Below are 20,968 nucleotides of genomic sequence, written 5' to 3'. Positions count from 1 at the left end.
AAGTAACAAATACAAAATACCAGATCACCATCATGTTTTTTCAAACCACATACGATTGCTGAAAACTTAAATAAAAAAGTTTATTTCTAAATAAATATCTGTACATGTGTGTTTATTGATGTCTTAATATTTGTTTCATGTATAAGCTAATATAATATTGCCTAAATGTATATTATTTTTTATAATATTATATAAAAATTAATAATTAACTTTTTACATTGATAACTTAGGGCACAAGTGTTGTGACCCTCTATTCACGGTAAGAACTAACGAGTAGCGAAAGACGGGATACAGGCTAGAACTTAAGCTGTATTTGAGCATAAGGTGCAATACTTCACTCACTCCTGTTACAAACATGTGTAAGTAGCATTTGCATTCGTTATAATAAAAGTTGCAGATGGTTCTTATGGCACGCCGAAACGCAACGGCCTCAAACAAATAAATCGCAATCACACCTGAATCAACTAGCTGATTACAACACACCGAATTCAAACATTAAAAATATACTTAACGAATACTCTCCTCAGCCAAGCCGACGAGCAGTAGGTAGGCCTATATACCCCTGCAGCAACACCATTCCTCATGAACCACCCTGCCGACGTTACATCGTCGGCGCAAACCGACGGTAGACAGGCGACACCCAAAAACCCGCGCCACCCGGTCCAACCGCGCCACCCGGGCCACCCGGTCCACCCGTGCCACCCACGCCACCCGCACCGCCCACGCCACCCGGGCCAACCGCGCCACCCACGCCACCCGCGCCACCCGGACCAACCGCGCCACCCGGGCCACCGGTTCCAAACACGCCACCCGCGCCACCCGGGCCAACCACGCCACCCGCGCCACCCGGTCCAAACACGCCACCCGCGCCACCCGCACCACCCGGTCTACCCGCGCCACCCGCGCCACCCACGCCACCCTCGCCACCCGGACCAACCGCGCCACCCGGGCCACCCGGTCCACCCACGCCACCCGCGCCACCCACGCCACCCGCGCCACCCACGCCACCCGGTCAACCCGGTAAACCCGCGCCACCCGGGCCACCCGGTAAACCCGCGCCACCCGGGCCACCCGGTCAACCCGCGCCACCCACGCCACCCGGTCAACCCGCGCCACCCGCGCCACCCGCGCCACCCACGCCACCCGGTCAACCCGCGCCACCCGCGCCACCCGGGCCACCCGGTCAACCCGCGCCACCCGGGCCACCCGGTCAACCCGCGCCACCCGGGCCACCCGGTCAACCCGCGCCACCCACGCCACCCGGTCAACCCGCGCCACCCGCGCCACCCGGGCCAACCGCGCCACTGGGGCCACCCGGTCCAAACACGCCACCCACGACACCCGCGCCACCCACGCCACCCGGTCAACTCGCGCCACCCACGCCACCCGGGCCACCCGGTCAACCCAGGCCACCCACGCCACCTAGTCAACCCGCGCCACCCGCGACACCCGGGCCACCCGGTCAACCCGCGCCACCCGGGCCACCCGGTCAACCCGCGCCACCCGCGCCACCCGGGCCACCCGGTCAACCCGCGCCACCCGGGCCACCCGGTCAACCCACGCTACCCGGGCCACCCGGTCAACCCGCGCCACCCACGCCACCCGGTCAACCCGCGCCACCCGGGCCACCCGGTCAACCCGCGCCACCCGGGCCACCCGGTCAACCCACGCTACCCGGGCCACCCGGTCAACCCGCGCCACCCACGCCACCCGGTCAACCCGCGCCACCCGCGCCACCCGGGCCAACCGCGCCACTGGGGCCACCCGGTCCAAACACGCCACCCACGAAACCCGCGCCACCCACGCCACCCGGTCAACTCGCGCCACCCACGCCACCCGGGCCACCCGGTCAACCCAGGCCACCCACGCCACCTGGTCAACCCGCGCCACCCGCGACACCCGGGCCACCCGGTCAACCCGCGCCACCCGGGCCACCCGGTCAACCCGCGCCACCCGCGCCACCCGGGCCACCCGGTCAACCCGCGCCACCCGGGCCACCCGGGCCACCTGAGCCACCCGGTCAACCCGCGCCACCCGGGCCACCCGGGCCACCCACGCCACCTGGTCAACCCGCGCCACCCACGCCACCCGGGCCACCCGGTCAACCCGCGCCACCCACGCCACCCGGTCAACCCGCGCCACCCGCGCCACCCGTGACACCCGCGCCACCCGGTCAACCCGCGCCACCCACGCCACCCGGACAACCCGCGCCACCCACGCCACCCGGTCCACCCGCGCCACCCGGTCAACCCGGGCCACCCGGGCCACCCGGTCAACCCGCGCCACCGACGCCACCCGGTCAACCCGCGCCAACCGCGCCACCCGCGCCACCCACGCCACCCACGCCACCCGGTCAACCCACGCCACCCACGCCACCCGGTCAACCCGCGCTACCCACGCCACCCGGGCCACCCGGTCAATCCGCGCCACCCACGCCACCCGGTCAACCCGCGCCACCCGCGCCACCCGCGCCACCCACGCCACCCACGCCACCTGGTCAACCCACGCCACCCACGCCACCCGGTCAACCCGCGCCAACCGCGCCACCCGCGCCACCCACGCCACCCGGTCAACCCGCGCCACCCGGGCCACCCACGCCACCCGCGCCACCCGCGCCACCCACGCCACCCGGGCCACCCGGTCAACCCGCGCCACCCGGGCCACCCGGGCCACCCGCGCCACCCGTGACACCCGCGCCACCCACGCCACCCGGTCAACCCACGCCACCCACGCCACCCGGTCAACCCGCGCCAACCGCGCCACCCGCGCCACCCACGCCACCCACGCCACCCGGTCAACCCACGCCACCCACGCCACCCGGTCAACCCGCGCTACCCACGCCACCCGGTCAACCCGCGCCACCCACGCCACCCGGTCAACCCGCGCCACCCACGCTACCCGGGCCACCCGGTCAACCCGCGCCACCCACGCCACCCGGTCCACCCGGGCCACCCGCGCCACCCGCGCCACCCGCGACACCCGCTCCACCCACGCCACCCGGGCCACCCGCGCCACCCGCGCCACCCGCGCCACCCGCGCCACCCACGCCACCCGCGCCACCCGCGCCACCCGCTCCACCCACGCCACCCGCTCCACCCACGCCACCCGGTCAACCCGCGCCACCCACGCCACCCGGTCAACCCGCGCCACCCACGCTACCCGGGCCACCCGCGCCACCCGCTCCACCCACGCCACCCGCTCCACCCACGCCACCCGCTCCACCCACGCCACCCGCGCCACCCACGCCACCCGCGCCACCCGCGCCACCCGCTCCACCCACGCCACCCGCTCCACCCACGCCACCCGCTCCACCCACGCCACCCGGTCAACCCGCGCCACCCACGCCACCCGGTCAACCCGCGCCACCCACGCTACCCGGGCCACCCGCGCCACCCGCTCCACCCACGCCACCCGCTCCACCCACGCCACCCGCTCCACCCACGCCACCCGCGCCACCCACGCCACCCGCGCCACCCGCGCCACCCGCTCCACCCACGCCACCCGCTCCACCCACGCCACCCGGTCAACCCGCGCCACCCACGCCACCCGGTCAACCCGCGCCACCCACGCTACCCGGGCCACCCGGTCAACCCGCGCCACCCACGCCACCCGGTCCACCCGGGCCACCCGCGCCACCCGCGCCACCCGCGACACCCGCTCCACCCACGCCACCCGGGCCACCCGCGCCACCCGCGCCACCCGCGCCACCCGCTCCACCCACGCCACCCGGGCCACCCGCGCCACCCGCGCCACCCGCGCCACCCGCGACACCCGCTCCACCCACGCCACCCGGGCCACCCGCGCCACCCGCGACACCCGCTCCACCCACGACACCCGCTCCACCCACGCCACCCGGGCCACCCGCGCCACCCGCGCCACCCGCGCCACCCGGACCACCCGCGCCACCCGCGCCACCCGCGACACCCGCTCCACCCACGCCACCCGGGCCACCCGCGCCACCCGCGCCACCCGTGACACCCGCTTATACCACGCCACCCGGCCCACCCGCGTTTCCTGTAAAAATATATAAATGTCTGCTTTATAAAAACTTATTTGGACCTTCATAGTGTTGAGCACAAGTTTCCAAAACTGTGCCGTTTGGTCACATGGACAATTATTATAAAGCCACGAAATGGAATTACGGCTAGTATTGCCCTGATAAAGGGCTGTTAAACATATTTGTTATGTTATGTTATGTTATCCCGACTCGTCTGCATGCTGACCAAATTGGTTTTCGAAAAATATCTCACGATCGTTCGATTCTTTCGATGGACGAGGCGGGAATCATCGTTCTGAGCTGGCGTGTCCGCGTGGATTCACTGCAGTTGGCGAAGATGCCACTGCTTCCCGCGAGAAGACTGTCACCACTCCAGCTCCAGACGTACACACCTTCGGCCGGATAATCGAGATTGCATTAAGCCATTAGGGAACTTGGTGCAACCAAGGGGCAAGAAAAGCAGCCTAACGACAGTTTGAAATATTAGCCGTCTTCTGCCGATGACAACGGCGCCGAAAGTAATCACTTAATGCAAGAGCTGCGAACGAAAAGGAATTACCATTCCGATAAAATAGAATTTCATGGCACATACCGTTTCTGACTTTGGATTCGAGAAATACATGAATAAAATAGTGAGGAACTAAATGAGAGGTGTTTATTATTTGATAAATGTCAATCTTCATAACTAATTATGTTTGGAATAAAATTTACTTAATTTAATGTGAAGAAATAATACTAGCTTTAAAAGACTTTTTCTCGTGCTGCCTTTGGTTATGCAGTTATCAGGGTACTTTTTTTTATATTGGTACCATGGGTTCTTTTCTTCAGTTGTGTGAGAGTGTATTTAAATTAAGTATGTTTGTAATATATCTTAAACTAAGCTCTCTTGCATGAGGTGATGGCGTTTTAGTATATTTTTAAAAAATTAATTAATTAATTATATAAAAACATATTTGGAAACCATCTACTGTGGTTTAGTTTGATATGGCACGAAATTAATGTCCATTAAGTTGTAAACATTTAGATATAAGGTGAACAAGGGCGATTGTTTAGAGTAGTGTGTGAATTGTCGGTCCGAGCCCTGGAGGCCGGGTTTGGTGCCGATGCCGGTGTCCGCCATCTTCGATTGAAACGTCACAGTAGCATTATCAGATGACTTTTGCCTTGATCATTAACTTTGACATTAAAAAAAATAGCCTACAGAATATTTGACAAATTTGTCTCAAAATTCGCCAAAATTGATCGAAAATTCAATAAAATAACCCAAAAGTTTCAGTTTTTAGGAAAGATTGCAACGAAAAACTATTAATAAACCTAAAATTCAAAAATATTCTTTTTTGAGGAAAACTTAAACATAAAAAAAATACAAAAACTCTTGTCTTTTAACATTTAAAAGTTATTTTTTTTGCCTTTATAAGAACTAAAAATTCTAACAAAAAATGCTCAAAATCCTAAAAATGGCAAAAGCTCAAGCCTCAGATATCATAACCTTAACCACTTGGATTTCATGGCTACAATTTTGTATTTTGCCATCTCAGATACCGTCATATTGTATTCCGCCATATTGGATTCCACCATATTGAATTCCGCCATGTTTGATTCCGCCATATTTGATTGTGCCAACTTGGACTCTAAAACTTTTCGCCATATAGAATTATGATGTCACGTCCGCCATTTTGTATTATAGAAAACTCAGCAATTTTTAAGTGTGATGTCACATCCATCATACTGAAAATCCATAATTATTATCCAAAAATTTAGACAAAAATTTAAAATTTCTAAAAAAATATTTAATTCAAATTTAATTATAACATTACTTTCACCACGGACCTTGGAGTCCTTGGTTAATTTGAATAATAATTCAGTTTAATTTCGAATAAAATAACAACAGTCCTTCTCCCATTGCGGCTACTGGCAGACTGACTCCCCACAGCTAATGCCAATATATGTTTACTATGCCAACTACTGTGACGTCATGGCAGCCATATTGGATTAATAATTTTTTTCCAGCTAGAATGTGTTACCACCATCGTGGTTTAATTGTTACCCGCTTAAGTGTAGTAGTGTCAATTACCAGACTGTCGTGGCATATGCCATCTTATCAGCCATCTTTGGTCGCCATCTTAAAATTCGGTAATTATTAACCTAGAAAATGTACCTGTTAATGAAGAAATAGTTTTTAAAAATTCGTGCCCTTGGTTCGATCCTTTGGTAATGATAAAATTAATTAAAGATTAAAATAATTTTAAAATTCTAAATTTGTTACACAACATCACTGTGCCTAGCATGGAAAACACATTTGACGGACTTTATTATTACTACAGTGCCAATTACAAGCATGTAGACCAAGCGTCTCTGAACCATCAGACCTTCTTCGTTAATACTTAACATGCCTTTCGAAAAAGCCATGGCCTATTTCAAGCAAAACAAGACACAATTCTCTGAAAAACCAGACCTAATGTATGGATATAACCTATAACAAGCATATTGACCAACTACCTAAGTATGTTTTACGCTTAATATAGAACCAAGCATCCTTGAAATATGTTTTACGTTAACTACAAAACCAAGGGTTACTAAACGATTAAATCTTCAGTTCTTACTTCAAACTTGACTACTAACATTTAACGCAAAGACGCACATTTGGAAACACGTTCTACTTGGTAGGATACGGAAGTATACGATGGGTAGAATATGATAGGATAATATGAATAGGATACGAAAATATATGATAGTATATAAGTGGCAGAATACGATATAAAATAATTGGTAGGATAAGATTGGCAGGATACAATATGACCTGGCTCCATTTTATTTTTTCGGACATTGACTTTTACAACATTGAGTTTAACCTCTAACATAGAAATATGTTAACTAGACAAACCAGGAGTGCTAATGTTTCATATACTCCATGGATGCTTATATATGTAAAATTAATTTTAAAAATATCCTAATTATTTAATAGCTACTTATTTGTTTATTAATTTGTATTAAAAATATATACATAAAATCAAAACAGCTGACACGTTTTTATTCTACGAATCCCTCTTAACTCACGACTTCAGTATGGATTATATCTCAATTGTGAAAGAATAGTCCCCTGCGCATATAAAAGCAATCAAATGTGTTATACTGTTAATTAATCTATTTGGATCGTCCCTCTGTGTGTTATATGCTCTTCTGTTGTTGCTTCCACCGTATTTGCACCTTTACCATATATATTCAGGAAATAACTACAGTCATCTGTTTTATCGCCAGCTTCAAAGTCACCATCGTCGTCAATGTAGCTATCAGCATCGTCAAAATCATTTCCCAGAGCACTGTAATTTCCATTGACTTAATCCCATTGTTTCCAACTTTTTAATTTCAGTGCATCATTGCAGTATTTTATCTTGCCAGCTTCAAACTATTCTATTATGTGTTCATTTTTTGTAAAGCTGTTGTCGAAATGGTTTCCAGTATAACTATTTATGCTTTCAACGCACATAACAGAAAATCCATCAGTGAATTCTGTAGGTAGGCCAATTCCTTCAACCGATATCTTAGGAAAGATATTAACTTTTTTTTCCCTGTAGTACGATATTTTCTTTCCATTTATTCTGTGTTGGAATCTCATTTACTTTAAATGTAGGGCATGCAAATGTCCAATTGTGATAATTCATACAATTCCACATATATTCGTTCAAAACACTGCCTTTTTCTAAGGAGACAAAAAATGTGTACCATCGCAGGACGATGTTTTTTTTTTTTAAATTATGATTTTGTCTAAACTAAAAGACGCATTGCAATAACTCAGCATTTTCTGCACAGGGGTCTTTGTACAGTTGCCTTTCTCATGACGTTGAGAATTGTTGGTTTTAGTGAACGAAATGCCACAGTTCGACACTTATATGGTAGCGATGATACTACTGACACCTTGCTGACTTTTTCTTCCATTATTCAAACAGAAAATTATCCAGTCAAGGTCAAACACTCTCTCTTTCAATTTTTTTTTCAATTCTATATTATAGCTCTTATATGTTCACATCTAAATATTTGGTCAGCAAGAGTTAATATATATTATGCAAGAAACATGTTTCAAATAGTTCCTATTCTTGCCAACAGTGGAATCGCATTGCTTGAAAGTGTTCATATAAGAGCAATAATATTGATGAAAATTCGTAGAAAGTGTTTTTTTTTTAAATATATTCACACGACGGTGAAGTGAGTACAAAAATGTCAGTGAACGCAATGTGTAAAACTGACGAATTTTTAAATTATTTGATTGTCGCTGAACACAGATGAACGTGCGAAAAATGTGATTTTTACAATTTCTGCGACGTTGCGGGAGTTTGATGTGCTTTCTTCTCTCCACGAGACTTTCCTTTGGCCGTGGTCACCGGGTCACCGGGTCACGCTCGCATGGCGAGTGTCTCGGGTTCGACCCCCGGCTGTCGGCGTGGAACATTTCACGAGCACCTTATCACTGGATGTCTCATCGCCATAAGCCTCTACGCACAGCCGTGCTAAATATGTTGCATATTGCCACCATTTCCCCCGCTTCCTTCCCCCTGCTTGCACAGCTCGCAGTATCAGCTGATCGGGCGTCGACCTCCTTAACGCTTCACGCCACTGCCAGTCAAATCGATGCCTCTGGAGGTGGCAGGGACTGGGAAGCTCGGAGTCTACCATGTCTGATTTTTTTTTGACGTGATAACGTCTTATAAATCGATGGACGCCAGCTGCACGCACGAAAAATTGTCACGTTCCGCCTGAGCCGAGCGTGCAAGAACCTGGCAACCCCCGCGCGAGAAAATATTCTATAATATCAAGCATATTAAGGCGGGCTTTTTAACTAATTTTTCGTGATTTTATTTAAACAAATTATTTTAATTAAATTTGCAAAAACTGTAAATAAAATTTGAAAATTAAAAAGTATGCAATTTTTCATCAATGTTTTCTTATGAAGTTATCACGTAATATTATCGTCCGTAAACCGACTTTACAGTCAACCCCCTTTTTTATTCTTTGCGCTGGCCTCTCGATAGCTCACTTAACCTAATTTATGCCCTCACAAAAGCAATGCGTCTTACACTTAACGTTCAATAGTATTATTCACCCAGTTCGGTGTCTGGAAACACCACAGACGGACAGAAAAAATATGTCTGTCATCCATATCCAAGGCCTCGTTGAAAGGAAAACAGTTAAATCAGAGAGGTTATATCACAATATCTACATATAAACTCTGATAGCTACTTACCAGCTCACGTGACAACACTCTTGAGTTATCATGCCGAGCTAGAAAGTTGTTAATACTCTTGCGAGAAATATATGTGCAATATTATGCATTTGTTTCGTCTTGCAATTTTTTATTTATTTTCCTTTTAAGAATATTCGGAAAGACGTGTGCAAGGTAACTTCTGAAAGACGAATACTACTCTTACAGAAATGAGAATAAATATTTTTAAGTAGACTAAATGTGTAGTCCAAAAAGATGTAGATGTTAGCAAATAATACACTTAACGTTCTTTGAATGCTCTTACTAAATTTGAAAATTCATTTGAAAATTTTTTAACGGACATACACCATTGCTGGTTTACACTGCATGCCAAAGTAAAACCTCAAATATGGCCTACAAAGATGAATACATGAACACAAGGAGAATAAGGAAATATCAGCTGATGACAAATTTCAAAAGCCCAGACAGCACAGAAAATTACATGGAAGGAATCAGTCAGAAAAATTTTATAGTACATACTAACACAGTGGCCTAGCATCGTCTAGACAGTTGGAACAAGAACAAAAAATACTAACACACAACTTTGGACAAACAGACGAACCCAACGATGATACTAAACAGATACAATGGACAATACAACAAAGATAAAGATAGCCAGAATAACACAATCGGACAAAGTACATTTTCGACGTATCAGGAACTGACATCTGCTCTCATCATCAGGCACAAACAGACTGACGAGTAATTCCTTCCAAGGAATTCTCTGAACTGTCTATGATGTTGGTATTTGTCATCAGCTGTCATTTTATATTGTTCACTGTGTGGTTATGTGTTAGTATTTTATCCTTTCTTGAGGGTTTTTTTCTATGACAATCAGTGTTAACCAGCAATGACGTATGTCCATAACATGAGAAATGTAAATATATAAGCAAACATTAAAATGTCTGCTTCCGTGCAGCTCTTTAAACACGTGTACGCAAACATGTCCCTACTTAGAAGAGACAGCCTACTAATCTACTTGTGGGTTAGGACTCTGAAAAATTTCTGGTTCCTGTGACGACTATGAAGTAGTAAGTAATTAAATTTGATTGAAGAAAAAGTTTTTAAGTATTATTGTTTCAATTTTTGCTGTAAAGTTTCCGTTTTTTGTTTTATAGTTTCCATTTTTGTTGTATAGTTTCCGTTGTTGTATATTTTACGTTTATTGTTTTATAGTTTCCATTTTTGTTGTATAGTTTCCGTTTTTTGTTGTATAGTTTCCGTTTTTTGTTTTATAGTTTCCATTTTTGTTGTATAGTTTCCGTTTTTGTTGTATAGTTTCCGTTTTTGTTGTATAGTTTTCGTTTTTGTTGCATGGTTTCCGTTTTTTGTTTTATAGTTTCCATTTTTGTTGTATAGTTTTGTTTGGTGTGTATATAGTTTTCTTTTCTAGAGAATTTTGTTTTTGTAGCGTCCAAGCTTATTTCAATAAATATGATTATACCTACATACTGCTTATTACTTTAATATAGAACCTTTATTCCTCAAGTTAAACATATTAAAAAGAGTTAAATTACACGCAAACATTAAAATATATGCTTCAATGCAGCTTTAAAACACGAGTACGCAAACACGGACTTGTGAGGACTCTGAAAAATTTCATTATTAAAACCATCACATCCACAACGATAGTATTGATGACATATATTTTAGTTATAACCTATAAATGATTATGTCTTTAAGAAAAAATGGTGGTCACAGCAATTAATTGATTGTGGATTTTTTTTAAATTGTTTGTCCATAAGGCTCATAACAACTCTGTTGGGAAATATAAACACACCCCTAAATACATTGTATGTCTTTAAAAATAAATGGTGGTCACAAAATACAAAATGACTGTGGATTTTGTGGATTTTGTGATTTATTTTAACAAAATTTGTGAATTTTTTGGTCTATTAGGGTCATAACAATACTGGTAGGAAATATAAACTTGACCTTACATACACTAAAATACTTTAGAAACCTACACCCGATGACGACATCCATCAGATGAAATCAAGATAGTGGTCTCCACTAAACAAGATGGCTGCCTCCAGCAGACTATAATGCATGGGTAAGAGTGGGGAGCTTGATGATGATGGCATCGTAACGAAAAGTGAAACGCACAGGAGTGAGGAGCTCGATGACGAAGTCATCAAGTTTTTAAATTAAAATTTTATTAAATTTTTTATAAATGTTTTCCCGATTTTCTAAGATAATATATGAGGATTTTCAAGATGGTGGACGTGACGTCATAATTCGGTGGAATGTTCTAGAAAACAAAATGGTGGAATTAAAGATGGCAGCCGGAAGTGACGCGATTCAAGATGGCCGCCGAAAGTGACGTAATCCAAGATGGCCGCCTCGAATCCCCTGAATCCCGCGCCCCCAGCCCCTGTCCCAGAAAATACCATACCTACCAACTAACATGATTTAAATGAATACACTAATAGTTGTTTATACAGCTGTGTCCTCTAACATTTATTTCTACTGTTCGTTAACACATTTGCTTGTCTGTTTTAATTTTCTTGTCGTCCTCTCACATAACAAAACTTGTTACACTGGGTGCATATGCACTTCAAGCCCACGTGAGCTTAGGTCTTAAAAGCCTAACAATGTCTATGACCTCATAACTAACAACCTAGTTACTCGAAGGTTATTTGGTGGGTCTTCACTTGTAAGTGTTTTGTGAACGTCTAAAGCCGTAAAGAAAAATACAAAAATAAATTTTAATTTGTTTTTCCTAGCAACTTTCAAATGATATATTATAATATTGGAAATTACGCTGTACAGCGGGAGCAAATAACGCAATATCATTTCGAAAACAGCTAGATGAACCCAAATTTTTTTTCGCAAGAACAGATTAGAAGTCCAGGTTTTATTTTCCGTGCATGAGCGCAACTACGAATTAGTGTGGGAAAGGGAGAAAGAGAGAGAAAGAGAGTAACAGAAACAGATCTGTGTTTTTTTTTTTAAATACTTATCATCATTTATTGTTTCATTTATCAAATCACTTTGGACTTCATTCAGGATTGATTGGTGGATCTTGATGAGAACACTGCTTGTGAATGGTGCGCGGTAAAAATGAATTACTGGAGAATTTGAGAGTGTTATCTGAAATCCCCCAGACGCGGCCAGCCTGCGGCGAGGTTGTGTGTGCGACTGGAGAAGGAAGTGATATATCGTCGCGTGGGAATGAGTTTGTGTGTCTCCCCCCCCCCCCGGCCCACGCATCATCCTCCCTCGCCTGCTATAAACAATGTATTGATATTTGTCTTGATCAGCACAAAGGCATCAGGGACTTAGCGCCGCCATTTTGATAATGTAATTTTCTCTTCTTACTTCCTCGGGTAGTTTCATGCATGAGAGCTGAGGAAGAGGGAAAAAAACCGACAATTTGGTTGGATACGAACCCCTACGGTGTTTTGTAAGTAAGATAAAAGAAGTTTGGGAAATGAAGGGCGGGAAGAGCTTGAAACAAAAAAAAAAATACACCTCTTTTTAGGTAAGAAAATGCAATGTAATAGGACACTTTATGTGTTCGGATAAAAAAGTTTTCCTTTAGCTTTCACTTTATCATCTTCTTAAATATACCTCGAATCAATAATGTAACGAATAATTTTATAAATGCCATATTTGCAAGTAAAAAATTTTCCTTTAGATTAAAAAAAATGGCTATAAACATTAAAGCTTATTTCTTCGTAGTTACTAAAAACAGCGCTTGATGTATAAAAGAAAGTGAAGCTTTCGTCAGGTTTGACCATTTTCATATTTCTTACATTTAATTGTGTTTGGTATCCGGCATTATTGTAAAACCTATTTTATGGAAAAAAAAAACATTTTTTTAAATAAATTTATTATAGAAATATAAGCATTTTTCTTAAACATTAGTGTTGCCTAACTTCTCTATTTTATTTATTTAACTTTTTATTTACTGAAGGAAAGAAGACCTGCCACCTAAAATTATCTTTGTAGGACACTTGAATTTTCTAGAATGATTATTTATTAGTTATTTACTCAGCGCAGTAAAAAATTGCTGTTATGAATATGCTTGAAAAATTAGATTTTATTATTTAGCTTGCTAAAAATCCAGCCTACTTTTACAAATATAACACAGTTCGAATTCAATTTTTGTTGGGATATTACATAATTATAGCGGTCCTAGGTTACAGTATCCTCAAACTATTTCCAAAGAAATAATTTACTCTTACGTAAAGATAATCAGAAGATGCAAGCTTTATGTTCTTAAAGCACGAAGTTTAGTTATTTTATTGAAAAGAACGTAAAAACTCACGTAATAATTTTTTTTTTACATTTTCAGTTACCGTCACGTAGGGCAATAATTGGCCAGACGTTGAACTGAAGGCAATAATTCAAAATCGTGTTTAGTTAGAGTTGACGAGTGTCAGTTACGTAACAGTTGTTTACGACAGTGTTTTGTTCAGGTATTTCCACGCAGCGCAGGGCTGCAGGAGGAAGCGAGATGAACGCAGTAACCAGAAGGCAGCGCGCTCCCAAGGCAAGTGGCGGACTTATAAGAGAAATCGCCGATTTAGATCATGTTGGTCGAGCCGGTCCCAGTGGACAGGCAAGCCGGATGGCAGTGGAAGGAGCAGGAGAGAGAGAAAAAAGGTGAGAAATAAAAGTGGCGAGGTTAGAGTGAGACGACTCGAAACAAATGCCGCCACTCAATCTAAATTGAGTTAAGACAGCATAAAGCAAGCTGCGTGGAACACATTCTGGTAGGAAGTTGGGACTTTTCGTGGTGGAAATTTGTAGCGCTACTTCGACCGTCATAAACAATGATTTGGTGATACAGCAGTAATACGGCATCGCTTCTAATACAGAAAAAATAAATAAATCACACATATATATTATATTGAGAAAACGTCTAAGTTTGCTAAGTTATAACAATTATTTCTCTTTAAGTGGATACCATTTATATGATTTAAGACACTCTTAAGATAATGATCAACCTGAATCAGAGAAAAGTGGCAATCGCGAATAACACGCGAGGAAAATGCGTAACAAATAGTTTTGTCGCAAAGCCGTACGTACATTTTTGGCCAAAAATTTGGTCTCAATAAATAAGTGTATTAAAAGTATAAGGAATTCACATTGGAAAAGTATTTACATTTTGGTACAATTATTTTTTAAATCCATTTACTTTTTTATGAATCTTAGACCATAAAGTTAAATGTTTTGAAGATAAAAACCAATATGTCCAACCAATTCTGGTCTTCTGTACTTGGACTGGTGCCTTCCCGAGCTATAGTGTTTCGCCAGTAAAATATGCACGACTTTACCTATTTATTTATAATGCACCCTCGTTCAAGTCATGAAGAAACATTTTATAAAAATTGTATGACGGTGACCTATATGATGTTGACCTTTAAAATGCCTCACAATTTTAAAATATCTAAAACACAATTTTTTTCCATAATAATATTTTTAAGAATATTTAAATCATTTAATCCACCATCTCACCTGACGGTCTGCCATCAAAATTTCAAAAAGTGTTTTAAAAGTCACAAATTATAGATGGACAAAAATATAACCATAGTCAAATAAAATATCTGCTAGTAGATTTTCGTTTGACTTCAAACTAATTAGTTTTATTATAGTTTTAAAAAGACACCACATCACACTCATTCAATACAAGACTCCCTGATTGATTTCTGACTCACACTACGAATACATTTTATGAGTATGCACCCCACTAACTGCTTCCCAGGGATTGGTGCCATTCGCTATTATAATCGATATTGACTCCCTGCTAGTTTGGAGGGGCCAGCTAACACATCGATGTAGCGCAGGAAGTAGGTTCGTGTACATGAACACTTTTAAAAATTATGTTTGGTGACAGCGTGGTCATGAGAGAAGCAAAAAAAAAAAAAAAAAAAAAAACAGAAGCCAAAGAAGGAATTGCCTGACGTCATTCCAGCCTTTGGTTGTCTTGATTTCGGAAACCATTGAAAATCATAATGAAACATTGGTTGGACTGGTACTTAAACCCGGATTTCTTGCAAAGCAAGCCCAGTGTATTTTAAAAAAAAATTGGTTGTCTGTAAAGTCGGTTTACGGATGATACTTTAACGTGACAATTCCATAACAACACATTAATGAAATTATTGCATACTTTTATGAATAAAATTGAATCATTTTTATTGAATTATCACTATTTTGTATGGATACAAAGAAGGAGTGAAATGAAATCTACAATTTAATTTATACATTTAATTTTATTTGCACTCATTAATTCAAACATGTTTATTACATTAACGAAGAGATTATTTTAATTATAACTTTTATACATGTTTGCTATTTAACTTTTTCCAATCTGTGTTAATCTGTTAAGGATAGGACGATGATAGGAAAAGTAGGAAACGAATGGGAGTGTTTCAAGTTTAATGTGCCTCGAAAAAGTCAACTCGATGGTTGTTCCAATCGAGTGGAAGAGAGATAGATGCGGCGCAAGCGTACAATGAGCGTAACGGGACAATGTGCGTAACGGGACACTTTTTCGTGCGTGCAACCGGCTTTCATCGATTTATTAGACGTTGTCACGTCAAAAGCAATGAAAATTAAAAAAATATATATTTATATATATTATAGAATCTTGTGTGCCGTTAAGTAGTGAAACTATTTTGAAACCTTCTTTTTAGTATTTAGAAAATTAGCATTATTTTAGTTGAGATACATAAAATGATAATAAAACGTAAATAAACTAGTGAAGTGAAACCAGAAAAGTAAGGAGAGGCAACGACTCACCAGAGCGAAACCAAAAGTGCAACACTCAGGGGTTTGCGCTCGTTGTTGGGAGAGGGGGAGGGGAAATATTGAGCGCCCCACTCCTCGCCAAGCGTTAGTGAAGCAATGATGCTACAGTGCTTCATTTTTCGTTACGCCAAAAACGATTTGTTTGATTTCTCTGTGACACACTCGTTCAGCTGTCCACAGCCCGCTGGAAACACGGCATCTATGTCTATAACGATATCTGTACCGTCTGCCATCGGTACTTCGTAGACATGATGGAGATCAGTAAGTTGTTGTGCATTTGATTTTTAGTTTTTATAGTTCAAGAGAATTAAATCACATTTGGTTTTATCGATTTAGTGGGTTATTAAAGTGTGAATTATCACTTCACTCAAACATATTTTAGTACTTTCACAAGGAATATTCTTGGAAACTCGTTGACAACGATATCACTTGTTAAAGTGCAAGGCAGAGTAAGAGCTTTGTACCATATAATTTGGTGCAAAGCTTAACCTTACAGATCTACAAGTGATAGGTATCGTTGACAACTGAGTTTCCAATGATTTTCCATGTAAAAGTAAAAAAAAATTAAGTTTTCTAACAAACGTATTGGGTAACGTGCCCATTTTTAAGCTTCCACAGCGTTTTCATGTTTCACTTTATACTTAAAATACCAATCGCATGAAAAAGTAGGAAATTATACATATATTAAAAAAATTATTTGTCTGTAAAGTCGGTTTACGGACGATAGTTTAAAGTGACAACGTCATAACAAAACATTGATGAAATGCTTGCATACTTTTATGAATAAAATTGAATAATTTTATTGAATTATCACTATTTTGTATGGATACAAAGGAGTGAAATGAAATCTACAATTAAATTGATAAATTTACTTTTATTTGCACTAATTAATTCAAATATGTTTATTACTTTAACGAACAGATTATTTTAACTATGACTTTTATACATGTTTGCTATGTAACGGAGAAGTAGAAAACAAATGGGAGTGTTTCAAGTTTAATGTGCCTCGAAAAAGTCAAATCGATGGTTGTTCCAATCGAGTTGAAGAGAGATAGATGCAGCGCAAGCGTACAATGAGTGTAATGGGACACATCGTAACGGGACAATGTGCGTAATGGGACACTTTTTAGTACGTGCAGCCGGCGTTCATCGATTTATTAAACGTTGTCACGTCAAAAAGAAGTACACATTTGCTTATTTAAACTAATATTAGCTGGTTTAATGCGGAGCGTGCCACACTATGCCATAGAGCTTAGTGGGGGATGGTTTTTTCGCAAGATGCCCACGCCCAAGATAGTGCTCGCGCTCACGCACCTAGAGTTTGCAGCCTAGAGCAACGTCCTGAATAGAACACCAAACTGACAGAGTCTAGTAAAGTGACACACTACAAGCTTGAAACGCACACTTATTGCTGTCCTCACATTAAGTTGCGTTTCAGCTGCTGCGGCTAAAACTTCTGCGGTTTTTTTTTGGCCATTTATTATTTCAACCGCTATTCTTAGAGTGTAAATTGCATGTCCATCAAGAATTCACTAAATAAATTTATCAAAATCGATCATATAAAAACAGTTGACCTAGAAGAAATCATAGAGCAGAACCCGGCAATTTATCCGGTTCAACCGCATAGTGGGATTCCGGCTTTAAAAAAGTGTCACTCCCTTGGAATGACTTGTTTATTATTTCTTAATCTTTGCTTCTTCCACAAAGTTACCAGCAGCGCCCTTGCGCTGAGCATTTGGCGTATGTGTCTACCGAGGGGTAAACTCTATGAATCCAAAGGTAAAGTTTATGGATGATTCCCCCCTCCCCTGAAACTTTAGATCACAGATCGACTCAGTTACACCTTTCTCACTATCGTTATTTCTAGGAATTTCAATTCAGTGTACTTTACTTTACGCAAAGTAAACGTGAGTTTAGTACTTGCTTATTCAGAATTAAACTGACAATTACATTAGATGTGTTGGCTATTAGTAATAATTTCCGAATAGTATAATTAATAAGGATTTTAAATATGATTATTTGTTTTGATTGGGTAAAACAATTCCCCCGCTTATGCCCGTATGATAATAGGGATTGGAAGAGGGGTTGGATTATCATTTAAACCAAACTCAGCTTACAATTAAAACCATCACGCACATTCATGTTTTACCTGGAATCCGTACTCAGAACCATTGGAGACGTAGTTTGCTGGCGATACAGCTGACTGCATCGAGGAAGTCAACTATTGCTTACGTAGGACATTTGATTTGTTGAGTTGAAAACTATTTTACAAAATATACATACTGAATAGTCGAAATCATTCCATATAGTGGTTACTAGTGGTTACGACTAAACATATAATGCATTTAGTGGGTATTTTGGAAACCAAACAAATTTTCACTTAAGTGTTGGAAGCAATCATTGATTAAAATATGTGTTTGGAGTGTTACTACAAAGCAAAAAAAAAATAACTTAATAAAGTGCTAAATTTAGTTCAGCTTGTAGAAATTTTATCTATGGACAAAGTTTTACAGACTGGTCATATTCCAAACATTTAAAATCTGTCATAATACTTGGTAATAAAAACTATGCTAAAGTTTAAGGCATATAATAAAAAACCAATGCAATTTTAAAATATAATTAAAGAAATAACAATAATTATTTTTCTTAAAGTTATTTTCTATAGTATTTTTGAACTTGCTAGCTAGATACTGACTAAAATGCATTTGAGACTATCAAATAATATTTATAATTTTTTTAATGACAGTTTTTTATTTAAATTATTTAAATGAATATTTTGTAAATTAGCGTTTTTATTCTCATAGCTTGTTCGCTGATGATGAAAGTGTAGTTAGACACGAAATGTTGGCATAGTACGGAACATAAGTATAATTCCAACCAATGACAGCACTACGAGATGTATTATAAAAAAGTTTCATTCGGTATAAAGATAAATAAGCAAAAAAAATATTCAATAGCTGTGATTAGGGTATTGTATTCACTTAAACGTGTAAACTGCGAATGGGGAACTTTTCATTTTGAACAAATTTTGTTGAAGCTGTTGCACTGCGGCCTGACGAAGTGACACAGAGGAGGTTACTTCTATTAAGAGATAACGTACACATACCTTTGATGTATCACACGTAACAAATTACTAGTGCAATTTTTTAATTGTCTGTCATTTCCAGGTCCTTTTTATTTTGACAGGTAGGCCATTCCCTTAATACTTTCCTGTGTACATTTGCTCCAGCAAATGCTAATTAGGGCGTGGCCCATCTAAAAACTTCCTTGTAAGGTTTCATTATCTCCTACGTTTTTGAAGTCATTAAATAATTATAATTTTCTTTGTCCCCACCGTCTCGTGTGTTTACTCATTGAGTATACATATTAGCCCGCATTGTCAGTTTCTTTAATGGCACCACACCCGTTCTTCGCTGGTAGCTTTCTGTAATATAGGTTTGGGCATTACTTTGCTGTCATCGTTTTAAACGTCAACGAGAGTATTACATTGACACTTTCACAACCAAACGTGATTTATACTGTGACATACCAAACACTAAAGGTAAAAATAGAAGTTAATTTATTTTTTAGTTGGATAAGGTGATTTATGTTTGTATCTGTAATATTAAGCATTCTGTATCAAAAATATTAATTAAGGAGTTTATATAAATAACTTTGACCAGATTTAACAATTAAATATACATTATTGGCCATTATTATTGTGAACTTATCGTTAAAATAAAACGTATTAGTTTATTTTAGCTTCAAAGGAAAATAAAACACCATTAACTCCAATAATTTGCCTACACCACTGACATACAAAACTTAATACATTTTAAAAATAATTAAAAATTCATTTATGGCCACTGAGCCAATGATTTATTGTGTAAGAACAGTTTTTTTAGAATATTGTTTCTTAGACAATTAACATAATGGAATCCAAAACATATAGGTTCTTTTTTACCGAAGCATTGATAAAAAGAGAAAATATTATTATTAAAAATATATAATCATATAGTTGCATAATAATTTTCTACACAAATTAATTATTATTATTTTTGGAATGTGAGAGTGCGATATAAAACCTCCAAATATGATTTTTAAAATTTAGAACGTAAGTAGTAACCTAAACAGAGAAACATGCAGTTGAAAAACTTTATAAAAAAATACAAAAAAACTATATTTTCCCAGTGCACTAAATTTACATTATAAGAATTTAAAGCTTTTAAAGAAATATGGCTATTCAATGTACTTAATATAATAAAAGTTACTTCCAGCTTTCATAACTTAAATTATTATATATATATATTTTAATAAAAAGCTGAAAGGTGTTAGCAGGTAAGCAGGTGTTCACTGAAAAAGGGAGATTGCAGAGAGACGTAAACAAGTGGGAATAGAGGGGATTTTATTCATTTCAAGCAGGGCTTAAACCCAAGTTGAGTTATCCTTATGTCTGGTTGGCTGGGTTTCCTGAATATGCTCAAAGCATTTGTTAGCATAGCTCCTTGTTGTATAAAATGTGGTGAATTGTGGATAATTTTGCTGTATTCTAATAACCAGGCTGTCAACTAATTGGGCAGGTTTCTTTTTTTCATAGACTGTCTTAATAACATTTCTATTATGTACTATTTATATTTATGTTTGGCATTAAAGTGCGTAAATCCATAGTTAAAAAGAAAATGTGTTCACAAAAAATGTAAGTGAGAAGAGCCATAAAACTAAACTAATATTTAAACTATAATATGTAATTGTATTTAAAAAAACTAAAACTTTTTAATAGAGAATCCAGAAAATGTTGTGGAAAACTTGATAATGGATATAGGTTTAAATTTTAATGAGTGAAATAATTTTTTAAATTACTTTTTTATTTTAACTTTTAATAACTTTTCGTCACAGTCGAGGAATATACGTATACGAAAGAGAGATTTCTTTATCGCATAACTATCTTGAAATGTTACGTTCTTCTTAAAGATTAC

General features: G+C 41.4%; 2 protein-coding genes across 2 annotated transcripts; both read left to right on the top strand.

Annotated features, from left to right (window-relative positions):
* Positions 1-582: 582 nt before the first annotated feature.
* LOC134528973 (sporozoite surface protein 2-like) lies at positions 583-2,157 on the top strand. The gene has a single exon (XM_063362640.1). The coding sequence runs from the start codon at positions 583-585 to the stop codon at positions 2,155-2,157; it is 1,575 nt and encodes a 524-aa protein (XP_063218710.1).
* Positions 2,158-2,984: 827 nt separating this feature from the next.
* On the top strand, positions 2,985-17,345 carry LOC134528972 (basic proline-rich protein-like; the record flags this gene model as incomplete). The annotated part of the gene is made up of 2 exons (XM_063362639.1): positions 2,985-3,971; positions 17,292-17,345. Coding segments are annotated over 2 exons (1,041 nt in total), but the record flags the coding sequence as incomplete, so codon positions are not given.
* Between the last annotated feature and the right edge of the window lie 3,623 nt (positions 17,346-20,968).

Source organism: Bacillus rossius, chromosome 2 (genome assembly GCF_032445375.1).
Source record: "Bacillus rossius redtenbacheri isolate Brsri chromosome 2, Brsri_v3, whole genome shotgun sequence".
NCBI lineage: Eukaryota > Metazoa > Arthropoda > Insecta > Phasmatodea > Bacillidae > Bacillus > Bacillus rossius.
Note: the sequence above shows the minus strand (reverse complement) of the source record. Positions and strands in the feature narration are given on the sequence as shown.

Coding starts and splice junctions, on each gene's coding strand:
- LOC134528973 (XM_063362640.1), top strand. CDS start 583: ATGAACCACCCTGCCGACGTTACATCGTCGGCGCAAACCGACGGTAGA.